Below are 18494 nucleotides of genomic sequence, written 5' to 3' on the forward strand. Positions count from 1 at the left end.
GGGTGTCAAGTGAAACCATTACTAAGTTAGCATCTCTTATTGATTGTGAACCACCACTGATTTTCAATGCTTATTTCCAAATGTATTTCATTAACCTGGTATCTAGAATGCCTTTAGTCATTGTCCTCAAAAAAGTCATGTTACTAACTTGATGTCTATCTTTTCAGGAATGATTCTATTCCAGAAGATAATATTTGGAAGGGTATCCTCTCTGTGGTTTTCTTCTTTCTAATCATTAGTGTTCTAGCTTTTCCAAATGGTAAGTATATTGATGCTTTACCTTTATTTTACATGCATATTTCTTTTCACTTGTTGCCATTTACTTTCTGAAATGGAAAGGATTGCTTGCTGCTTCTTCAAGTGATTGCTCCTGTTCATTCCATGTTAAGTGAGTGTGCTCACCACATGCACCAGTGCCGGAATTTTTTCCTCAGATGTATCCATTGGGGACTGTTTCTGTTGCCCTCTGGAGTGGTGCGCATATGCTCCGGTATAAACCTCGTACCCCAGCCCAGTTCCTTCTTATCGCCAGTGTCGGTGCTGGAATGCTCCCCTTGTTCTAGCAAGCGGTTTCTATTCAGTGGTTCTTTGAACTTTTGTGTAAATAGTTGTTAGTTAGTAGTTAGATTACAGTTCTTAATAGCTAGTAGACCTTAGCGAATAGTCCCCTGAGGGAGTTAAACCAGGGCTGGGACATGCCTTGTTCCCCGGGCTGTAAGTCATGTGATCGCTTTAAGGAGCCCATGCTAATTAGTGATCCACCCCTAAGTTGTTTGAAGTATCTGGGTGAGTCCCATATTCACAAAAAGTGCCGCATTTGTAAGGGATTCAAGCTCTGGACCAAGAGAAGGAGAGACATTAGACTTTGCACACTTCTCTAATCAACTAGGATGTCTTCCTTCCCGTGTTTTATCTGAAACTTCACAAGATCAATGAGGAGAGACCCCTTCATACTCTAGATGTCAGGCACACCATAGCTTTCTATTTGGACCCTCCTTCCCTACTTTCGGAGTTCCAGCAAGAAGGAACTGAGGGATGGTAGAGGGCGGCCCCTTATATCGGCGCATATGTGCGTCGCTCCAGAGGGCACCAGACGTAGTCCCCTACAGACACCACTGAGGAAAAACTTCTGGCACCGATGCATGTGGCGAGCACGCTCACCTAACACGGAATGGGCATGAGCAACACATCTTGAAGAACAACAGTTACCAAAAGTTAGCAACTGGTTTTTTTTAGATTTAGATCGATTTTATTCACTGTCTTTACATTGCATTAAATTAAGCAACTGTATAAATTAGTTGTAATAGCATTGAGCTGAAATACCAACAAAATACAGGTTATTTATCTTTTGCATGGTCTTGCTAGAGAGCCATAGTCCCTTGAAAATGGAAATGTCAGCTTTTTCAGCATATTTGGGGATTAAATCTCTTAATAATAATAATTAACAATACCTGGCTCTTCTACAGTGCTTTACATCAGTAAATCTCAAAGTGCTTTGCAAAGGGGAGGTCAGGATCATTATCCTCACTTTATAGATGGGAAAACTGAGGCTCCGAGAACAGTGGCGTAGCCAGGTTCTGACATCAGGGGGAGCGAGCACATAAAAAAGGCACCACCCAACATATCAAATTACTAATTACATACTTTTAAATTCGTTATACATATTAATTTTGTACTTAAAATAAAAACACAAGAATGATATTGTTTTACAAGTACTTGAGCCCACTTGACAAGTTTTATTGTCTTTGGGTCTGGCTTCCATCTCCTCTCCAACTGTTGCAGTTGTCTGGAGGTGCTTGCCTTTCACACCTTCCTCATTCACACCTCATTCATTCAAAAGGACAATTGATTAAGGGGTAGGGGAAAATCTTAGTCTATTCTTAGTAAAGAAACACTTTTCTTCTATCTTATTCTGTTCTTGGGGGCTAAACATTATACCAAGGGCAATGCAAAGTTTCTACATGAGGCTTTGATACAGAGTTTTCATATGCCAAGGCTCATCAGTACAAGGTTTCTATATGAGGCTTTGATAGAAAGTTTCATGAAAACAGAGGTTGTACGTGGATAGACCCACTACAAGGTTATATGAAGAGGCACAATGTAAAGTCAGATGAAAATTATCGGAGATTTATCTACAGAAGCCCATCACTGTGGAATCATGGGTGGGGGCTGGCTGGCTGGCCCTGCTGCTCTCCTGTTCTACAGGAACCAGAGGTGACTCTTAGTACCAGAGCCATCAATCCATCACCTCTCTCCAGTGCACCATTCAGTCAAAAAAAAAAAAAACCAAAAAAAACCCTCCAACAACCCACAACCTCCCAAGTTCCATTTACTGCAGCAAAATGTCTTCAAAAGATCAGACAAAGGTATTACCAGTGACATGCGCAGAATATCAACTACAAACCCATTTGGGAAGGCAGTGAGCAATTCCAAGTGGCTGAAGGCTTAGTGCAGAGACGCAAAAGATATGCCTGAGAACTCGGATTAGGTGTTTGGGTTTTATTGCTGGAGCCTACATTGTGCATAAAAGAACTTGTGGTGAAGGGGTGCTGGGGAGCACCCCACGAACCCAGATATGCAGGGGGACTGCATGAAATGTGAGAGGGATTCAGTGGGGACCAGGCCATCTTCTGTGCCGGCGTGGGGGAGGGGGCTGATCTTCGATGTATTTTTAGTGAAAGGGGAGGGAATCAGATTCACTCATCTATGGGTGTAACCATTGGGTAGGCTGTGGGAGTGTAGTGCCCCCTAGTGGCTGGTTCCACTTACAGCCAATGAGGTAGTTCCCTTGGCTCAAGGGAGTTAGTACTTGTGGGGCTAAAGGTCCAGGGTACAGTCTCTGCAGCGGGGGAAGGAGGTGTATTGTAAATATAGTATTTAAAGCAGCCAATCCTGCTGCTGCTAGAGAAAACTCAGCTGCCATCTTGGAAAGCATGGGGTGCAGACATGAGCTCTGGAGCATTTCCCATTCTTTAGGGAGCATCTTCAGCTTAGGGGAAGGGCTTGTAGATAAGGCAACAGACTGGGTCTTGGGAGATGTAGGGTCGGTTTCCTGCCTCTGCCACAGTGTCCCTGGGGGAACCTTGGATGAGTCACTTAATTTTTATGGGCCTCCGTTCCCTGTCTATAAAATGGGGATAATACTCCATCTTCTGTCTGTTTGGAGTGAGGGGACTGTCTCTTACTAGCATAATGGGCCCTCATATAGCTGGAGCCTCCAGGAGCTAGCTTCCTAATACCAGGGTTTTTTCCAGACCGTATAGGCCCCCTTCTATAAAGGTGACCTGAATGAGTGGAACAAGAGGGGATCAGATGAGGTATAATCCAAAAGTCATTTGCCACTTGTGGTTGTTTTGCATGTCAAGTCATATTTCTGCATTTCAGTATCCAGACTATATGGAGTCTCAGGATATTTTTGTTGTTGTACTTTTTAGCTGCCTCTGCCAGCTTTAAGAGTTTTTTTCAGTTTGTAATAATATGAGAAAATCAGATTCTCTTGGCTTCCATCTTGAGAAGAAAATCAGGGGCCTGATCCTGTATTTTTTTGTGGAACCAAGACTCCTGTTGAAATGTATGGGAGTTCTGAGTGCACGGAGAATGTTGGATTGGACCTGAAATGAAGAAGTGAACACAAATCCCCTTGCTGAACACCTTGAAAATCCAAAGACACTAATATAAATCATGAGCTTTTGACTGGGGTATGGGGTATGTTTCTTCTAACCTAATTGCAAATAAACTGGACTGCAATCAAGAGATCAGCTGTGTCTTGATATTTTTTGACATGTCAGAGATTTGGTGGCTAATTGTGTTGTCTGACACCAGGATCATTTTTAACTTCTCTGCCACACTGTCACCAAGCATCGTTCTGCAAATGTCAGTTGCAGCTGAGAGAACCAGTTTTTCCCCAGTTGTGTAAGGCTTTTTATTCTTGGAAATGTGGTATGCAACTTGATATGATGCTTCTAAAGCACTTGCAGGGGTGGAGACCACATTTTTCATTGTGTTTGTTTGTTTATTAATTTCTTGTAGCTTTCATTTGGAAAAAATCTCTGTTCTTTCCTACCAGATCGCTGTGTTTTGTTTCCACCTGCCCCCTCCCTGCCCCCCTTGGATCTCTTCCCAAATCCCCACCCTACCCAACTCCTCCCCTCCCTGCCCGTATTGAACCCCTGCCCAAATCCCCGCCCTGGCCCTGCCTCTTCCCCAGCGTGCTACGTTCCCCCTCCTCCCTACTCCCTCCCAGGCTTGCCGTGAATCAGCTATTTCATGGCGCAAGTGCTGGGAGCCAGAGGGAGAAGCGGAATGTGGCAGCGTGCTCAGGGGAGGAGGCAGAGGTGAACTGGGTAGGGACTGGGGAGCTGGGCTGCTGGTTGGTGCTCAGCACCCACCAATTTTTCCCTGGAGCACCCAGGGAGTCGGCGCCTAAGGCTCCACTTTTGGAGAATGTGGGGGAGCAGCTATGCTCCTCTCCGAGAGGGAAAGTGACTTGCTGAAGGTCATGTAAAAGGCTAGTGGCAGAGCCAGGACTAGAACCTAAATCTAACCTTTATTGTTACGGATGCACAACAGTAGAGTTACTCTACTTTGTCTCCACCCACTAAGAAAATGAAACTTGAAAGAATTTTTCAATGATTGTGAGTGTGGTTGTGAAGTAAATCAAAATATTTGTATTGCTGTGTTCTACTAATGATGGGAGCTGAAAAGATTAACACTATGGTTACACTGGAGACCCTTCGGGAGAAGTGTTATCCTGTTCTGAGTTACATATATTGTGATCTTTGTTTGCTGCTGTAGACTGGCTATAACCATACATTTGTTGGTCAGTTTTGCTTCCCCTCATTTCAGATATTCCCATGCTGCCTCTGTTCAGCAATAGTTTCAATCGGGACAGATTTGCAACTTTAAAGAGGAACATTTTAAAAGGACACGGTAGAGCTTTGTCTTATGATTGAGTTTTATATGCAAGAAATTGAATTCCTGGTTATATTACCCATATCAAAATTGCCATGAAAGTTTTATTTTGGAGTGCACATTGTCACAATATGAATTAGTGCATTCTAGATGAGGCTGTTCTGGCACAAAAGAGAGCTTGTGTGAACTCCTGGTGATCAGTTCTGTCTTCAACAGCAAATGATTCTTTAATCTTGAAGGATCACACAAGAGTATCTGAGGGGGCAGAGGGGATAAATTAGAGATCATGTCTCCTCTCATCAGATGTAAAAGCCAGCCAAAATCCAGCTTCATAAATTCCAAGGTGAAAAGAGACCATTGTGAGCATCTGGTCTGACCTCCTGTATAACACATCCCATAGAACTTCCCCATAATAATAATTTTTGAACTAGCACTTTAAAAAAAAAAAGTTGTTGATGTGAGTTTCCTGATGGGAGTTACATATTTAGTGAAAAATTATGGATTAAACGAAGTATTTTTAAGTATGCTTAGGTAACAGAAAGATCAGGATGCTTGGAAGGTGGAGATTAAATGACTGTTAACTTTATTAAATCTCTTAGAAAACTCGGATTCATGGCTCATAATTAGTATTGGGTAGATTTTTTTCCAAAATCTTTGTGGAGCAAATAACTCATTACAAATTCAGGGATTACTCACACAAATCATAATTTCAAAATAACTTCCTCCAAATTAACATCAACCACTATCATGCTGTTGACAAAAAAAGACAAGGGTTTAACTCTGTGTACCTGTCCCATAGCTACATTCTATAAAATCTCATCAAGGTAATCACTAAACTCCCTGCCCCCATAAATGAATAATGTATCACACACAGACCAAACTGATTAACTATAGGGAAGAACAAATTTGGATATGCGAAGGAGGTTGCATAATGTAATCACCCAAACCACAAGATCTGCATAGTGTCAAGTATCAGAGGGGTAGCCGTGTTAATCTGGATCTGTAAAAGCAGCAGAGAGTCCTGTGGCACCTTATAGACTAACAGATGTATTGGAGCATGAGCTTTCGTGGATGAATACCCACTTCGTCGGATGCATGTCAGATCTGCATGTGACTGTCGTTCAGTTATGGATTGAGAAAAAAACCCTTGCAGGGTGAAATAGACATAGCTATTTGCATATGGGATTTAAAGAGCAATTCATAATAAAGATCTATGTTTTCAGCTTCTTCCTGCAGTCTAGAAGAATGGATTATATTTAGAAACTTTTCAGCTCTACCAGACAAAGATGGCCCTTATCTCCACTTCTCTTTTTGCACTAGTTTGGCGTTTTAATTTAATAAAGGAAGTCATTCTAATCTCTGGCAAAATAAATAAATCTAAACAGAAGCCGTAATAAGAGGACACTCATCCTCAGGAATCCAGGCTCTTGAGAAAATATCTTGAAGTTAAGCCCTTTTGAGCTATGTGTTTAATCAGGATTTGTGTTTGATCTTAATGGTGTCTTTAAAGGTATCAATTTCAATTTTGTAGAGAGAAGAGCTGATTTTTTCACACAAATCCAATCTCTGTGTGTAAGATGCCTGATATTCTTTGTGATATCTGATATTAAGTCCGTTAGAAGTTTTAGGTGGCCTGCCTGATAATGTTTTTGGGAGTCAGTGCCCCCAGTTTCATTGCTAACCTGCAGAAACTTGTACTTGATTACTTTTTCATTCGCAAAATGAAACGTGCCTGCAACTGTAAAAAACCACAAAACAGATGTAGTCTAGAAAACAGATCAGGAGATCAGCCTGTTAAAAATACCAGCAGCTGGCACCTCAGCATACATGCCAACTTCTTGCTGCCAGGGAAAGAATGCCAATGAAAAGTAGTTGCATATTTCTTCCATGTCCCAGTAATGATCAAAAAACCTTCAAATCCTAGAATCAATTACTAATGAACTTGTTTTATTTAAATACAGGAGAGGCTCTCTAGGCCAAACCTTCAAGTACATTGTAAAGCTTGAAGGAAAACTGATCTTTGCGTTTTAACTTTTGCTGCTATCCCCCTGAACCAAGTCTTAATAATATGCAGTAGTTTTACTCTTTGTAATAAATGCACTGTTATCTAACAAACATTCCTCTCCACAGGGCCTTTTACTCGCCCACATCCAGCGATATGGCGGATGGTTTTTGGTAAGTTTTAAATTTTTATTTTTATCTTATCTAGTTTCTAGAACCTGAGATCTAGAACCTGAGATTTTTCAAGAAAACCAAATCACATTTATGGGCCCTGCCATGCTGTCTGCCATGGGCCAATAGATCCAATGCTTGCATGATCTGCAACTCCTGGAAAGCTCTCCCCTGCCAGGGTTCGTATATTCCAGGGCCTTACATTGTGAACATCTAGTCTGAGATTCCTGTATAACACACGCTATAGAACTTTCCCAGAATAATTCCTAGAGGATATCTTTTAGAAAAACATCTAATATCCAAATTGTCAGTGATGGCAAATCCACCATGGCCCTTGGAAAATTGTTGCAATGGTTAATTATCCTCATTGTTAGAATTTTACCCCTTGTTTCCACTCTGAATTTGTCTAACTTCAGCTTCCAGTCACTGGATCATGTTATGCCTTTCTTTGCTAGATTGAAGGGGCCATTATTAAATATTTGTTCCCCATAGGTATGTACACACTGTAATCAAGTTACCCCTTAACCATAAGCTAAAGAGAGTGAGCTCCTGGAGTCTCTCATTATAAGGCGTGTTTTCTAATTCTTTACTCATACTCATGACTTCTCTGAACCCTCTCCAATTGATCAACATCCTTCTGGAATTATGGGCACCAGAACTGGACACAGTATTCCAGCAGTGGTTGCACTGATGCCAAATACAGAGGTCAAATAACCTCTCTGCTCCTATTCAAGATTACTCTGTTTATGCATCCCAGGATCACATTAGTTGTCTTGGCCACAGCATCACACTGGGAGCTCATGTTCAGTTCATTGTCTACCATGACCCTCAAATCTTTTTTTAGTCACTGCTTTCCTAGATAGAGTCCCCCATCCTGTAAGTATGGCCTACATTCTTTGTTCCAAATGTACACAATTACATTTAGCTATATTGAAATGCATATTGTTTGCTTGGCCCAGTTTATCTGGCAATCCAGATCATTCTGAATCAGTGACCTATCCTCTTCATTGTTTACCACTCCCCCTATTTTTGTGTCATCTGCCACCTTTGTCAGTGATGATTTTAAGTTTTCTTCCAGGTGATTTATAAAAATGATAAATACCCTAGGGCGAAGAATCAGTCCCTGCGGCACCATGATAGAAACAGACCTGCTCAATGACAATTCCGCATTTACAGTTATGCTTTGAGATCTATCATTAGCAAGTTTTTAATCCATGTAATGTGTGCCATGTTAATTTTATATCTTTCTAGTTTCTTAATCAAAATGTTGCAAGGTACCAAATCAAAAGCCTTAGAGAAGTCTTAAGTATATTATGTCAACACTATTACCTTTTATCAACCGAACTTGTAATCTCATAAAAAAAACAAAACTTTGTTTGATAGGATCCGTTTTCCATAAACATTAATTACATTACCCTCCTTCATTTCTTTATAAATTGAGTTCCATATCAGCCGTTCCATTATCTTGAAAGGGATCAAAGTCAGGCTGACAGGCCTATAATTATGTGAATCATCCCATTTACCCTTTTTAAAAATTGACACAACCTTAGCTTTCTTCCAGTCTTTTGTAACTTCTCCAGTGCTTCAAGACTTACTGAAAATCAGCATTAATGGTCCAGCGAACAAGTCAGCTGCTCTTTTAAAACTCTTGGATCCAAGTTATCTGAACCTGCTGATTTTAAAATATCTAACTTTTATTGCTTCTGTTTAACATCCTCCAGAGGTACTAGTAGAATGGAATGAGTGTTCTCACCATATGATGAGAGTATATCATCTGTTTTCCCGAAATACACAGCAGAAATATTTATTGAACACTTCTGCCTTTTTGCATTACTATTGATAAGTCTACCACTTCTATCTAGTAGTATGTGAATATTATTGTCAAGATTCTTTTTATTCCTGATGCATTTTAAAAAATCATCATTGTCCTTAAGTGTACTGGCCATATATTTCTGCCTGCGCCCCTTTGCTTCCCTTATCAATTTTCTACAGTTCCTAACTTCTGATTTATATTAATTACTATCAGCTTCCCCTTCTTCCATTTGTTATATATTTATAGCTGCCTTCACTTCCCCTCTAAACCAGGTCATTTTTTTACCAGTACGACCTTCTTCCTCAGCTGTGGGTCTACAGCTTTTTGGGCATCTAGTAAGGTGTTCTTAAATGAATCCCAATTAGGAGTCATTCTTTTCTCATTAAATTCTTCCTCCCAGCTGATTTGGCTCATAATTGTTTTTAGCTTTGTGAAATTGGCCCTATTAAATCACCAATATTACTGGTCTGGACTTTATTCTGCTTGAACACTATAGATTTGATCAAGTCATGATCACTTATACCTAAGCTACTATTAATTTCTACTTCTGTTATCAGTTTCCCTTTATCTGTTAGGACAAGGTTTAATAAAGAATTCCCCCATGTTGGCTGCAACACTTTTTGTGTAGAAAATTGTCATCCATAATGTTTAGAAATTCCAAAATATTTTAGTATTAGCCGCATGAGATCTGCCACATGTATCACTCAAATTAAAGTGCCGCAGGATTATGTAGTTCGTGGAACAAGAAGAATCTCAGAAGATTGTTTGGACATTCTTTCTTCAGCGCATTTCTGAGTTCCCTGAAGTCATCTAATATCTGTGAAATATCCTGCAATGCAGTTCCATTAGTGCTGATCTGAACCATCACCAATGTCTCCTCACCTGTTGACTTCAGAAGCCTATTCAGTCTTGGTTCTGGCAAGGCAGCACACTATCCTGTTGTCTGCTTGTCCCTTGCAGAATGTTCTTTCAATTCTTCTGAGGATTAAATCTCCAACAAGGATTGTCTGTCTTCTTTGGATGATAGGAGAACTCTTTGCGGGCAAACTTGATTTTCTTATGTTAGGCTATCCACATAGAATATTAGGGTTGGAAGGGACCTCAAGAGAACATCTAGTCCAGCTTCCTGCTTAAAGCAGGACCAGTCCCCAAATCCCTAAATGGCCCCCCTCAAGGATTGAGCTCACAACCCTGGGTTTAGCAGACCAGTGCTCAAACCACTGAGCTGTCCTTCCCCCTCCCCCATTCACTTCCTATTCCAAACTATTGTGTAACATTGCTCTTTGTTGTTAAACAATGTCATGTGTTTCTCCATTTGTGGGTGCAGTAATTGCTCTGTGTATGTGAAGCACTTTAAGAGTAAAGGTGCTGAAATCTGGCTGCCTGAGAGAGGAAAAAAGCAAAGAAAATTCCATGAATAAGTATTCTTGATGTGTAGGTAAAATTCCATTGCAATCTCTGTTCAGAGTCTTAGGTAGCTTATTTCTTGGTAATGATAAATTCCACTAGGATGGTGGTTCTCAGCCAGTGATACACACAGGTCTTCAGAAGGTACATCAACTCATCTAGATATTTGCCTACTCTTACGACAGGCTACACAAAAAGCACTAGCAAAGTCAGTACTAGTGTGCTGTGACAGAATGTTGGGAATCATTAAGAAAGGGATAGATAATAAGACAGAAAATATCATATTGCCTGTCTATAAATCCATGGTACGCCCACATCTTAAATACTGTCTGCAGATGAGGTTGCCCCATCTCAAAAAAAGATATATTGGAATTGGCACGTGTGTCCCTTACATGTCTCCCTTCCCTTGAACCGGCTGGATCTTGAAAGGTGTCTTCCAAAGTTTCCACGTTGAGTATCTGGTATTGATTTGAAATTTCTAGATGTATGGAATCCCTGACAGCGCTCTTCTCTTTGGTGGTCACAGCCTGCCCATCCTCATCTGTGTCCAGCCATGTAGAATGCCACTGTGACCTCTTGCCTGTAGTGGTTACAAACTGCCAGGCCTCCTCTCTGACTTCCTCTCTCTCTGATTCATTTGTGGCCAGCTCCATTCTTCCTTGAATCTGGGGTACTGCTGTTTCCTCAACCTGGCTCTCTAAGAAGTTCTCAGCTTTTCTGATTCTCAGTAATGTCTCTACTTGCTCCTCCAATGCAAGAACCTTTTCCTCCAGCACAGCCATTAACTTGCACTTCATGCACATGAAGACAGAAGGGATTTCAAGCAGGAGTGAAAACATGGTACAGCCATTGCAAGTCACCACCACTGTTCTATTGATGGCCATCTTGATATCACATGTGCTGAACCTAGAAGCCTCTTACATTGCTTCCTACAACTCATTCCAAAACTTCCCTGCCTCTTTTCATAGATCTCCCTGTCAGGGATTCGGGAGCTTGAAATCCATGTGGGCTCTCTGGGACTGCTGTGGAGCCAGGAGCCTGGGAGATTGAGTTAGATTACATTTTCAAGTTTTAAATAACCTCCCTAAGAAAATTGCCATCTCTGTAATTGTTTTATTCCTAAACTGTTTTGTAAATTTTTTTTCATTAATTCATTGACAAATATTTTAATTAGACACTGCTCTTGTACTCTAACCTGACTGTGGAGGGATGCTGCTTTGTTTCTACAGATAGAGGGATGACCTATAGTATTCCAAAATGTCTTACAATTAGAGCTTCAAGTTTTGCTTAAAATGATCAACTCCAGTGAAGCAGAAAAAATTGTGAATAGGTTTTTATGAATATACAGTGAAAGAAGCCCCGAATTTAAAATCTTTGCAGATTTATGAATCATTTGTTGAGGGGGCTGGTGCATTTAAGATCTCTCCCAGGCACTGCACATTCATTCTGGAAGCATGGGGGCTTAGAGAGAGAGAGAGAAATGTTTTCATGTTTCAAGAAAAACAGTTTTCAAATGTTGTGATTATATTAAATATTTTACTCCTAAAAGTATCTTAATTTGATGCATGGGTGTTGCAGCATCTGCAGCCAGGACAGAACTGAGTAGCGCTGCGACTCTATACACCAGCTGCAATGCTGTAGCAGGCACTCAGGCCCAAATCCGTGGGACAGGAGCTGCCACTGTGAGGTAGATGCAGGGCAGGCTTGCTCTCAAACCCAGCAGCCCTCCCCTATGCACTAGGCCAGGAGAAGGGTATGTTTGCCTGGGTTTGCACCCCGGGTTTTATCATTTCTGGGAGTGCAGTTGAACCCATGCTACAGTCACTCATGTTTCACACTTACATTCTTGGGGAGCAGCTTGGGTCCCACTGAGGCATGTGTGCCAGCGTAATTTTATCTATGTAGGTATTTTTGACCATCAGTGTGTTATCTAAATGTGGTATCTAATTGCAAAACTTTTAACCAGAGTACATAAATTGATCAACACAGTGTTCACTTACATTGCAGGGCAGAAAAATTTCCTCCACTGCAGGAATTACTCAGTGAAATTCTGTTTCTTAAAGCTATCTGAAATACGTGGCAAAAACGTGCAAAATTCCTCTCAAAATATTTGGAGGTTCATGGGGCATAAAGCAGATTTTGAAAATATTTTTATAGAATTAAGTCTGATATGAAGAATAGATCTGTTCAAAAAGATATTGAAGATGCTTCTGTTGGGATTTTTTATGTAGCTAAAATATCTAGCTCTTAAAGTAGCTGGTGACTCATCTGTTGACATTAAAGAGTCACTGCTGATTAGCTATAACAAGTTTGAGAATTCAGCTAACTGCGAAGCTTGAATAACCTTGCTTCTGCTGTACCATCTTGGGTTACAATAATTGTAAATTTAAAGGATGGTCTCAAGGTTGACACGCCCAGAATTTCTATTGTACTATTAGAGAGTGTGTCTGCGTAATGAGGGAAAAGTCCTGCTCTAGTGTGATTCTGCTTCCCTTGGCATGACTAGTCAGCCATAGCTATTCAGGAAATGCAGAGCAGGATGGCTCTGAGGGGTGCACCTAACTGCAACTCCAAAACAGTGTCTCACGCACGATTGGGAAGTGCATATTTCACCACGACTTCTAATCAGTAGGCTACACCTCGTCTAGTAGCTAGATAGGTATCCATCCTTCCTTGATATTGTACAGATCCCCTGGGGCAGGGAAGCTCTCTGCACAGTCCTCTAGCCCTCATATTCTCTCTGCATATCTCTGGACAAGATTTGGCTCTTAATATATAGTGACATCAGGCAATAACCTCATTATTATTAAGACTTACTAGTATTTGTCCTAATTACACTGATTTTAAAGACAAATATGGGGGGTTTTTTTCCGTATTTTTCCCCTTCATGGTATTGCTAGTGGACAGAATTAAGGTTGTTTACGTGTCTAATCTGTGCATTTCTTGCATTGACATGTTTAGATTTCTCTTAAGTGTAACCTAAATTGAATTTCCCAGAATTGTAATTATGCCCAAAATCAAGTATTAAAACATCCCTGTTATGTGTGTTTACCCTTAAATTACTGATATGTACGCTCTGTCTTAACACCATCTTAACGTAGTTTTGTGGTTTTGAATTTCCTTAGTTTTCCTTTTTTTAGAATTAAACTTTTAATGATAATCTCCAGCACATCAAAGCAGCTACTAACCAGGAAAGCTAAAATTGGAGCTAAATCTGCATTTCCAGAGCAGCTCAAAGCAGGTGTCTCTGTCCCTGAATATGTAATTATCGGTTTAGAAGGCTATGTTAGTGAGGCCAGGAGAGAATGAAATCAGGACAGGAAAAGCCCAGTCCCTGAGTCCCAATGTCTCTTTTTTTTTTTTTAGAGCTTCCCCTGTGCTCCTGCTTAAGTTCTATGTTTAAATTGCTCTTTGGATGTGACTTGTTTTGGTTCTGTTTGCGCCATCATGTCTACATAACAGAATATGCGATAGGCAATGGTATAAAAGGCTTGGGGGGGTGGGTGTTTTGTTTTTTTTCAAAGATTGCCACATGGTGTGTGTTTGTTAAATGTTTGTATGCAGCTATTGTCTGAACAAAACCCGCATTTGTGCAAACTGGCATTTCTATGTGCAGTTAACCACTGTAAGCAGGCTCTGGGGCACCATTTTGTAACCAACTTTTGACTGTTTGGCCCATGGATTTCCTCAATAAACATTAAAAGCAGCAAAGAGTCCTGTGGCACCTTATAGACCAACAGACGTATTGGAGCATGAGCTTTCATGGGTGAATACCCACATCTGACAAAGTGGGTATTCACCCACGAAAGCTCATGCTCCAATATGTCTGTTAGTCTATAAGGTGCCACAGGACTCTTTGCTGCTTTTGCACATCCAGACTAACACGGCTACCCCTCTGACACTCAATAAACGTTGCATGTGAATATGATTCTACCTCCAACAGGTCTCAGCGTTCTCTATTTCCTGTTTCTGGTATTTGTGCTCTTCCTTAACTTGGAGCAGGTCAAAGCAGTGATGTATTGGCTAGATCCTAATCTTCGTTATGCAACCAGGGAAGCAGACATCATGGTACGTATACTTAGCATTCTCATGCAAGTAACAGCTATTTTATATTAACTGTCAGATCTCTACATTTCAATTAACCAGTACAAAAAATTTTTTTTATTCTTTCTTATTCAGATTAGTAAAAACTGATCTATTGGGCATATTAGAAATATTTGTGTTGAGGTTCTGGGTTATATTAATCATGGAAGTGATACTAGATATCTGAAGGATATCCATCACTGTAGTATCTGGATCATACCTGAGCAGCTTGGAGTCAAGTCAGAATAGGAGGTCTACCATTGCTATCAGACCAAATATAATCCGGAACATGGGGTTTTTCCTGACAGTACTAAGCAATGGAACTTTGTTCCTTTTGTGCATTTGCACAGACTTAATATATTTCATATCACTTACAAATAGCTATAATAGATGACTTATTTGTGAACAAACTAAATCCAAAGTTATGGCCCTGTCTCCTCTTGACACAAAAGAAAGTGCAAGTGGCACTCACTGCTAGGGTGTCAGAGCTGTACTTGCAGCTCCAGGTATAATTAGATTTCTTTCTGGGGAATCTTTGCTGCAAGTCTTATGCTTTTTATTTGAGTATTATCATTGTGTCTACAATATACAAACTTGCAGTACCCTGCCCTGTCTAGGAACTTACAATCTCCTTCAGGCAAACAATGCACTTTGTTTTTGTTCAAGAAATAAAACAGAGTACATAGTTAAAAAATTGCATATGCATGTGGGTCATTCTACAAATTGGGAGATGAACTTAATTTAACTTTATAGCTTTATGGCTTGAATTTGGACCCTGTTTTCTGCATATGTGTATAGAGGAAAAGAAGTAACAAAGCATAAAGCAACTGTATTCTCCCTCCTTGTCCTTTTCCCCAAAACCCATAAAGTTCATACTATGCAGGTCTTCTGTGGCCAGGCCTGGGAAGAGTCTAGGGCATGCTGTAGGATGTATACCCATCTGTCGTCAAAAATTAAAGAACTAAGTAGATATTCTGATGCTTTTGTTTGCATTGATGGCAAAACGAGAGTCTCTCTCTGGTGCTCAAAATGCTGTGCCTATCAATAAGATGACTTTTACATTTTACCAAAAAAAAAAAAAATCTACCCTACATTATTGTAATGTGGCAGTAGTGAATAACCTAAATAATTAGATTAAGATTCTGTAATTTCATAGGCTCTTGACCTGAGATTTTTCATGCTGTCCTATCTTTGGTATTACACTGTAGTAGTAATAAATATAAACCTTACAGCTAGGAGACTTGCTAGGAACAGACTTTTTTTTTAATTCTGGTGTAATGGTTTTTAAAATATAGGACCAGATTGTGGCTTTTAAGGCGTATTCTGCACTGGACAGGGTGGAGAGTGGACTACATTGCAATAGGCTTCCTTCCAGGGCTCCTGATTCCTCTGGAGGGATCTCCCTGGGCACATGCACTGCAACTGCAGCTTTGCCACCCTTACAGCGGATGATACTTTCACTTCTCTCTGTGCCCAATCAACTCTGCTAGCCTGTGAGAAGAGGAGACAGGGCAATAACCCACCTTTCAGCCGTCCTCTTAAAGTGGCTTTTACCTGTGACCATGGTTGGCGCATGAACCCCCAGCTTTGGGGAGGCTAGCCCCCTGCCCCGTCCCTTCTGCATAAGTAGGGCCCTGCCAATTACATAGGTGTGAAAAACATGTCACTGTCCATGAAATCTGATCTCCCTTGCTTCTGCTCCCAGCCACTCCAGCCTGGGCTCGGGGCTTCAGTGCCCCTTGCCTCCCCTCCCCCCGCCACCCCACACACTCTCACACAACTGCTCTGGGCCTGGCCCGGGGCTTCCATGCCCCTTCTCTTCCTGCCCTCCCCCAGCCCTACACATAAGGCCTCATCTGCTGGAGTCCTGAGCCACACCACCACTCCCCCATGGCTGGAAGAGTCCCGGGCTTCTGGGTGTGTCATAAACAGATAGCTAAGGGTTAATGTCTCTTTCATCTGTAAAGGGTTAACAAACAGTGATCTGCAACACCTGACCAGAGGACCAATCAGGAGACAAGATACTTTCAAATCTCGGTGGAGGGAAACCTTTGTGTTTTTTGGGTTTTGCGTTGTTCTCTCTCGGTCCTGAAAGGGACCAGACGTGCAACCAAGTGTCTTGCCAATCTCTCTGCTACAGTCTCTTATATATTCAAAATAGTGAGTATTAAGTAAAAAAGGTGGTTATAGTCTTTTGATTGTTTTCTGTATTTGCAAATGTGTATTTTGCTGGGCGGATTTTGATTGGTATTTGTGCTGGGGGAGGGGGGGGGACTTCTCTCTAGTGTCTATAAGCTAAAAGACCCTGTAATATTCCATCTTGAATTTACAGTGATTATCTTTACTCTTTTTTTCTTTTATTAAACGTTTTTCTCTTTAAGACCTGATTAATTTTTCCCCTTGTTAAGGCTCAAAGGAACTGAGTCTGTACTCACCGGGAAGTGGTGGGAGAAGGGAAGGAGGAGTGGGGGAGGAAAGGTGAATTTCCTCTGTGTTTTAGATTCACGGAGCTTGAATCTGTCTATCTCTCCAGGATAACCCAGGGAGGAAAAGCCTGGGGGAGTGGGGAGAAGAGGGGGCAAAAAACCTGATTTCTCAGTGTTGTGATTCAAGGAGTTTGAATCATGGTGATCTCCTAGTGTACCCAGGGCAGGAAAGATCTGGGAGGAAGAAAGGAGGGGGAAGGGAAATGGTTTATTCCCCTTTGTTGTGAGACTCAAGGAATTTGGGTCTTGGGGTCCCCAGGGAAGGTTTTTGGGGGGACTAGAGTGCCCCAAAACACTATTTTTTTGGGTGATGGCAGCTTATCAAATCTAAGCTGGTAATTAAGCTTAGAGGAATTCATGCTGGTACCCCATCTTTTGGACTCTAAGGTTCAGATTGGGGAATTATATCATGACAGGGTGGCCTAACCCCAGGTCCTCTGGCTGCCGCAGGCCACCCTGATCACTGGGCCACTGGCCAGCCTGAGCCCCAGCCTGACCTCCCAGGCCGCTGGCTGGAGCTGAGCCCCTCCAGCTTCAGAGAAGAAGGGAAGTGAGTATGGGGCCATGGGGCAGAGTGTCATCATACAACAGCCGGGGTTAGCAGAGGCTTAGCCTCCCCTGGCCTATTATACCTGCTGCCCATGTGAGGGCACTTGCATTCCCTGTGTGGGGAGAGCTTAGGTGAAATCCTGGCTCCACTGAAGTCAGTGGGAGTTGGAGCTGCAACTTGTCTGTGGAACTGCTTCAGGCATTGTACTGAGGATGTACCACTGTTGAGTTTCTTGAAAACCAGACCTTCAAGGACAGCATTAAAGCAAGAGAACCTTGATCACTTGTATATAACTTTATTTTCCCATGACCTGTTTGCTTGGGGATTTATATGTGTATTTTCCAAATTTCTTTCTCCTTACTGTTTTTCTGTCCTTCAGTCACGCGTGCAGCATTCACGCCAAAGACTGCAGAGACTATCTCTACCCCTTTCAGATTCATTTAATAGATACCAGTATTATCCTATTCTTCATTACTGCAGCTTTACTGGCTACAAATTGAGGAAGAGCACTAAGGGACAGGGAGCAACATTATTTCACATAACTATTTCTTTGGATTTCTTCTATCTGTCCCTGTTCTACCTCATCTCAGATTTATGGCTTATGGAAGAGCGCAGCATGATTTTTGCTTACAGCAGTTTGGTTAATTTAAAATATATATATAAACTTGTACATAGTTTTAAGTCCTCTCTCCATGTAAGACAGGTATGTGAGGTCCTGATCGCAGCAGCATTGGTGCAGTTCTATCCATGCAGGGAGCAGGGTACAGAGACTTCATTCTGTATAGCTCTGAGGCCCAAGAGGGACATTCTGCTCCCAATCCACACCATGTACAAAAACCAACCTACAGTGTACGTACCTGAGGCTATGCACTGAGGACAGAATTTGCCCCATAATTACCAGCAATGATAACAATCAGCACCTGCTTAAACAAGTAAAAAATGATAGAGATGCACCCCAGAAGGAACAAAATTCCTTCTATTTTCAAGTGTTCACCATTCAATGTCCCAGTGACCCTTTTTCTAACCTAATTGCCAGGGCTAGGAGGAGGTGGAAAAGGGCATTTCTAATGTT

The 18494-nt window shown here is 41.4% G+C and overlaps 1 protein-coding gene across 1 annotated transcript in view; it reads left to right on the forward strand.

The window, feature by feature from the left end:
- PTDSS1 (phosphatidylserine synthase 1) overlaps positions 1 to 18494 on the forward strand; it is a 58752-nt gene that overhangs the window by 10541 nt on the left and 29717 nt on the right. The window contains exons 2-4 of the mRNA XM_032763900.2: positions 168 to 259; positions 7042 to 7086; positions 14247 to 14371. Of these exons, the coding sequence (XP_032619791.1) occupies positions 168 to 259; positions 7042 to 7086; positions 14247 to 14371 (262 nt within the window). The remainder of the gene's footprint in view (positions 1 to 167; positions 260 to 7041; positions 7087 to 14246; positions 14372 to 18494) is intronic.

This window comes from Chelonoidis abingdonii, chromosome 2 (genome assembly GCF_003597395.2).
Source record: "Chelonoidis abingdonii isolate Lonesome George chromosome 2, CheloAbing_2.0, whole genome shotgun sequence".
Taxonomy (NCBI): Eukaryota; Metazoa; Chordata; order Testudines; family Testudinidae; genus Chelonoidis; species Chelonoidis abingdonii.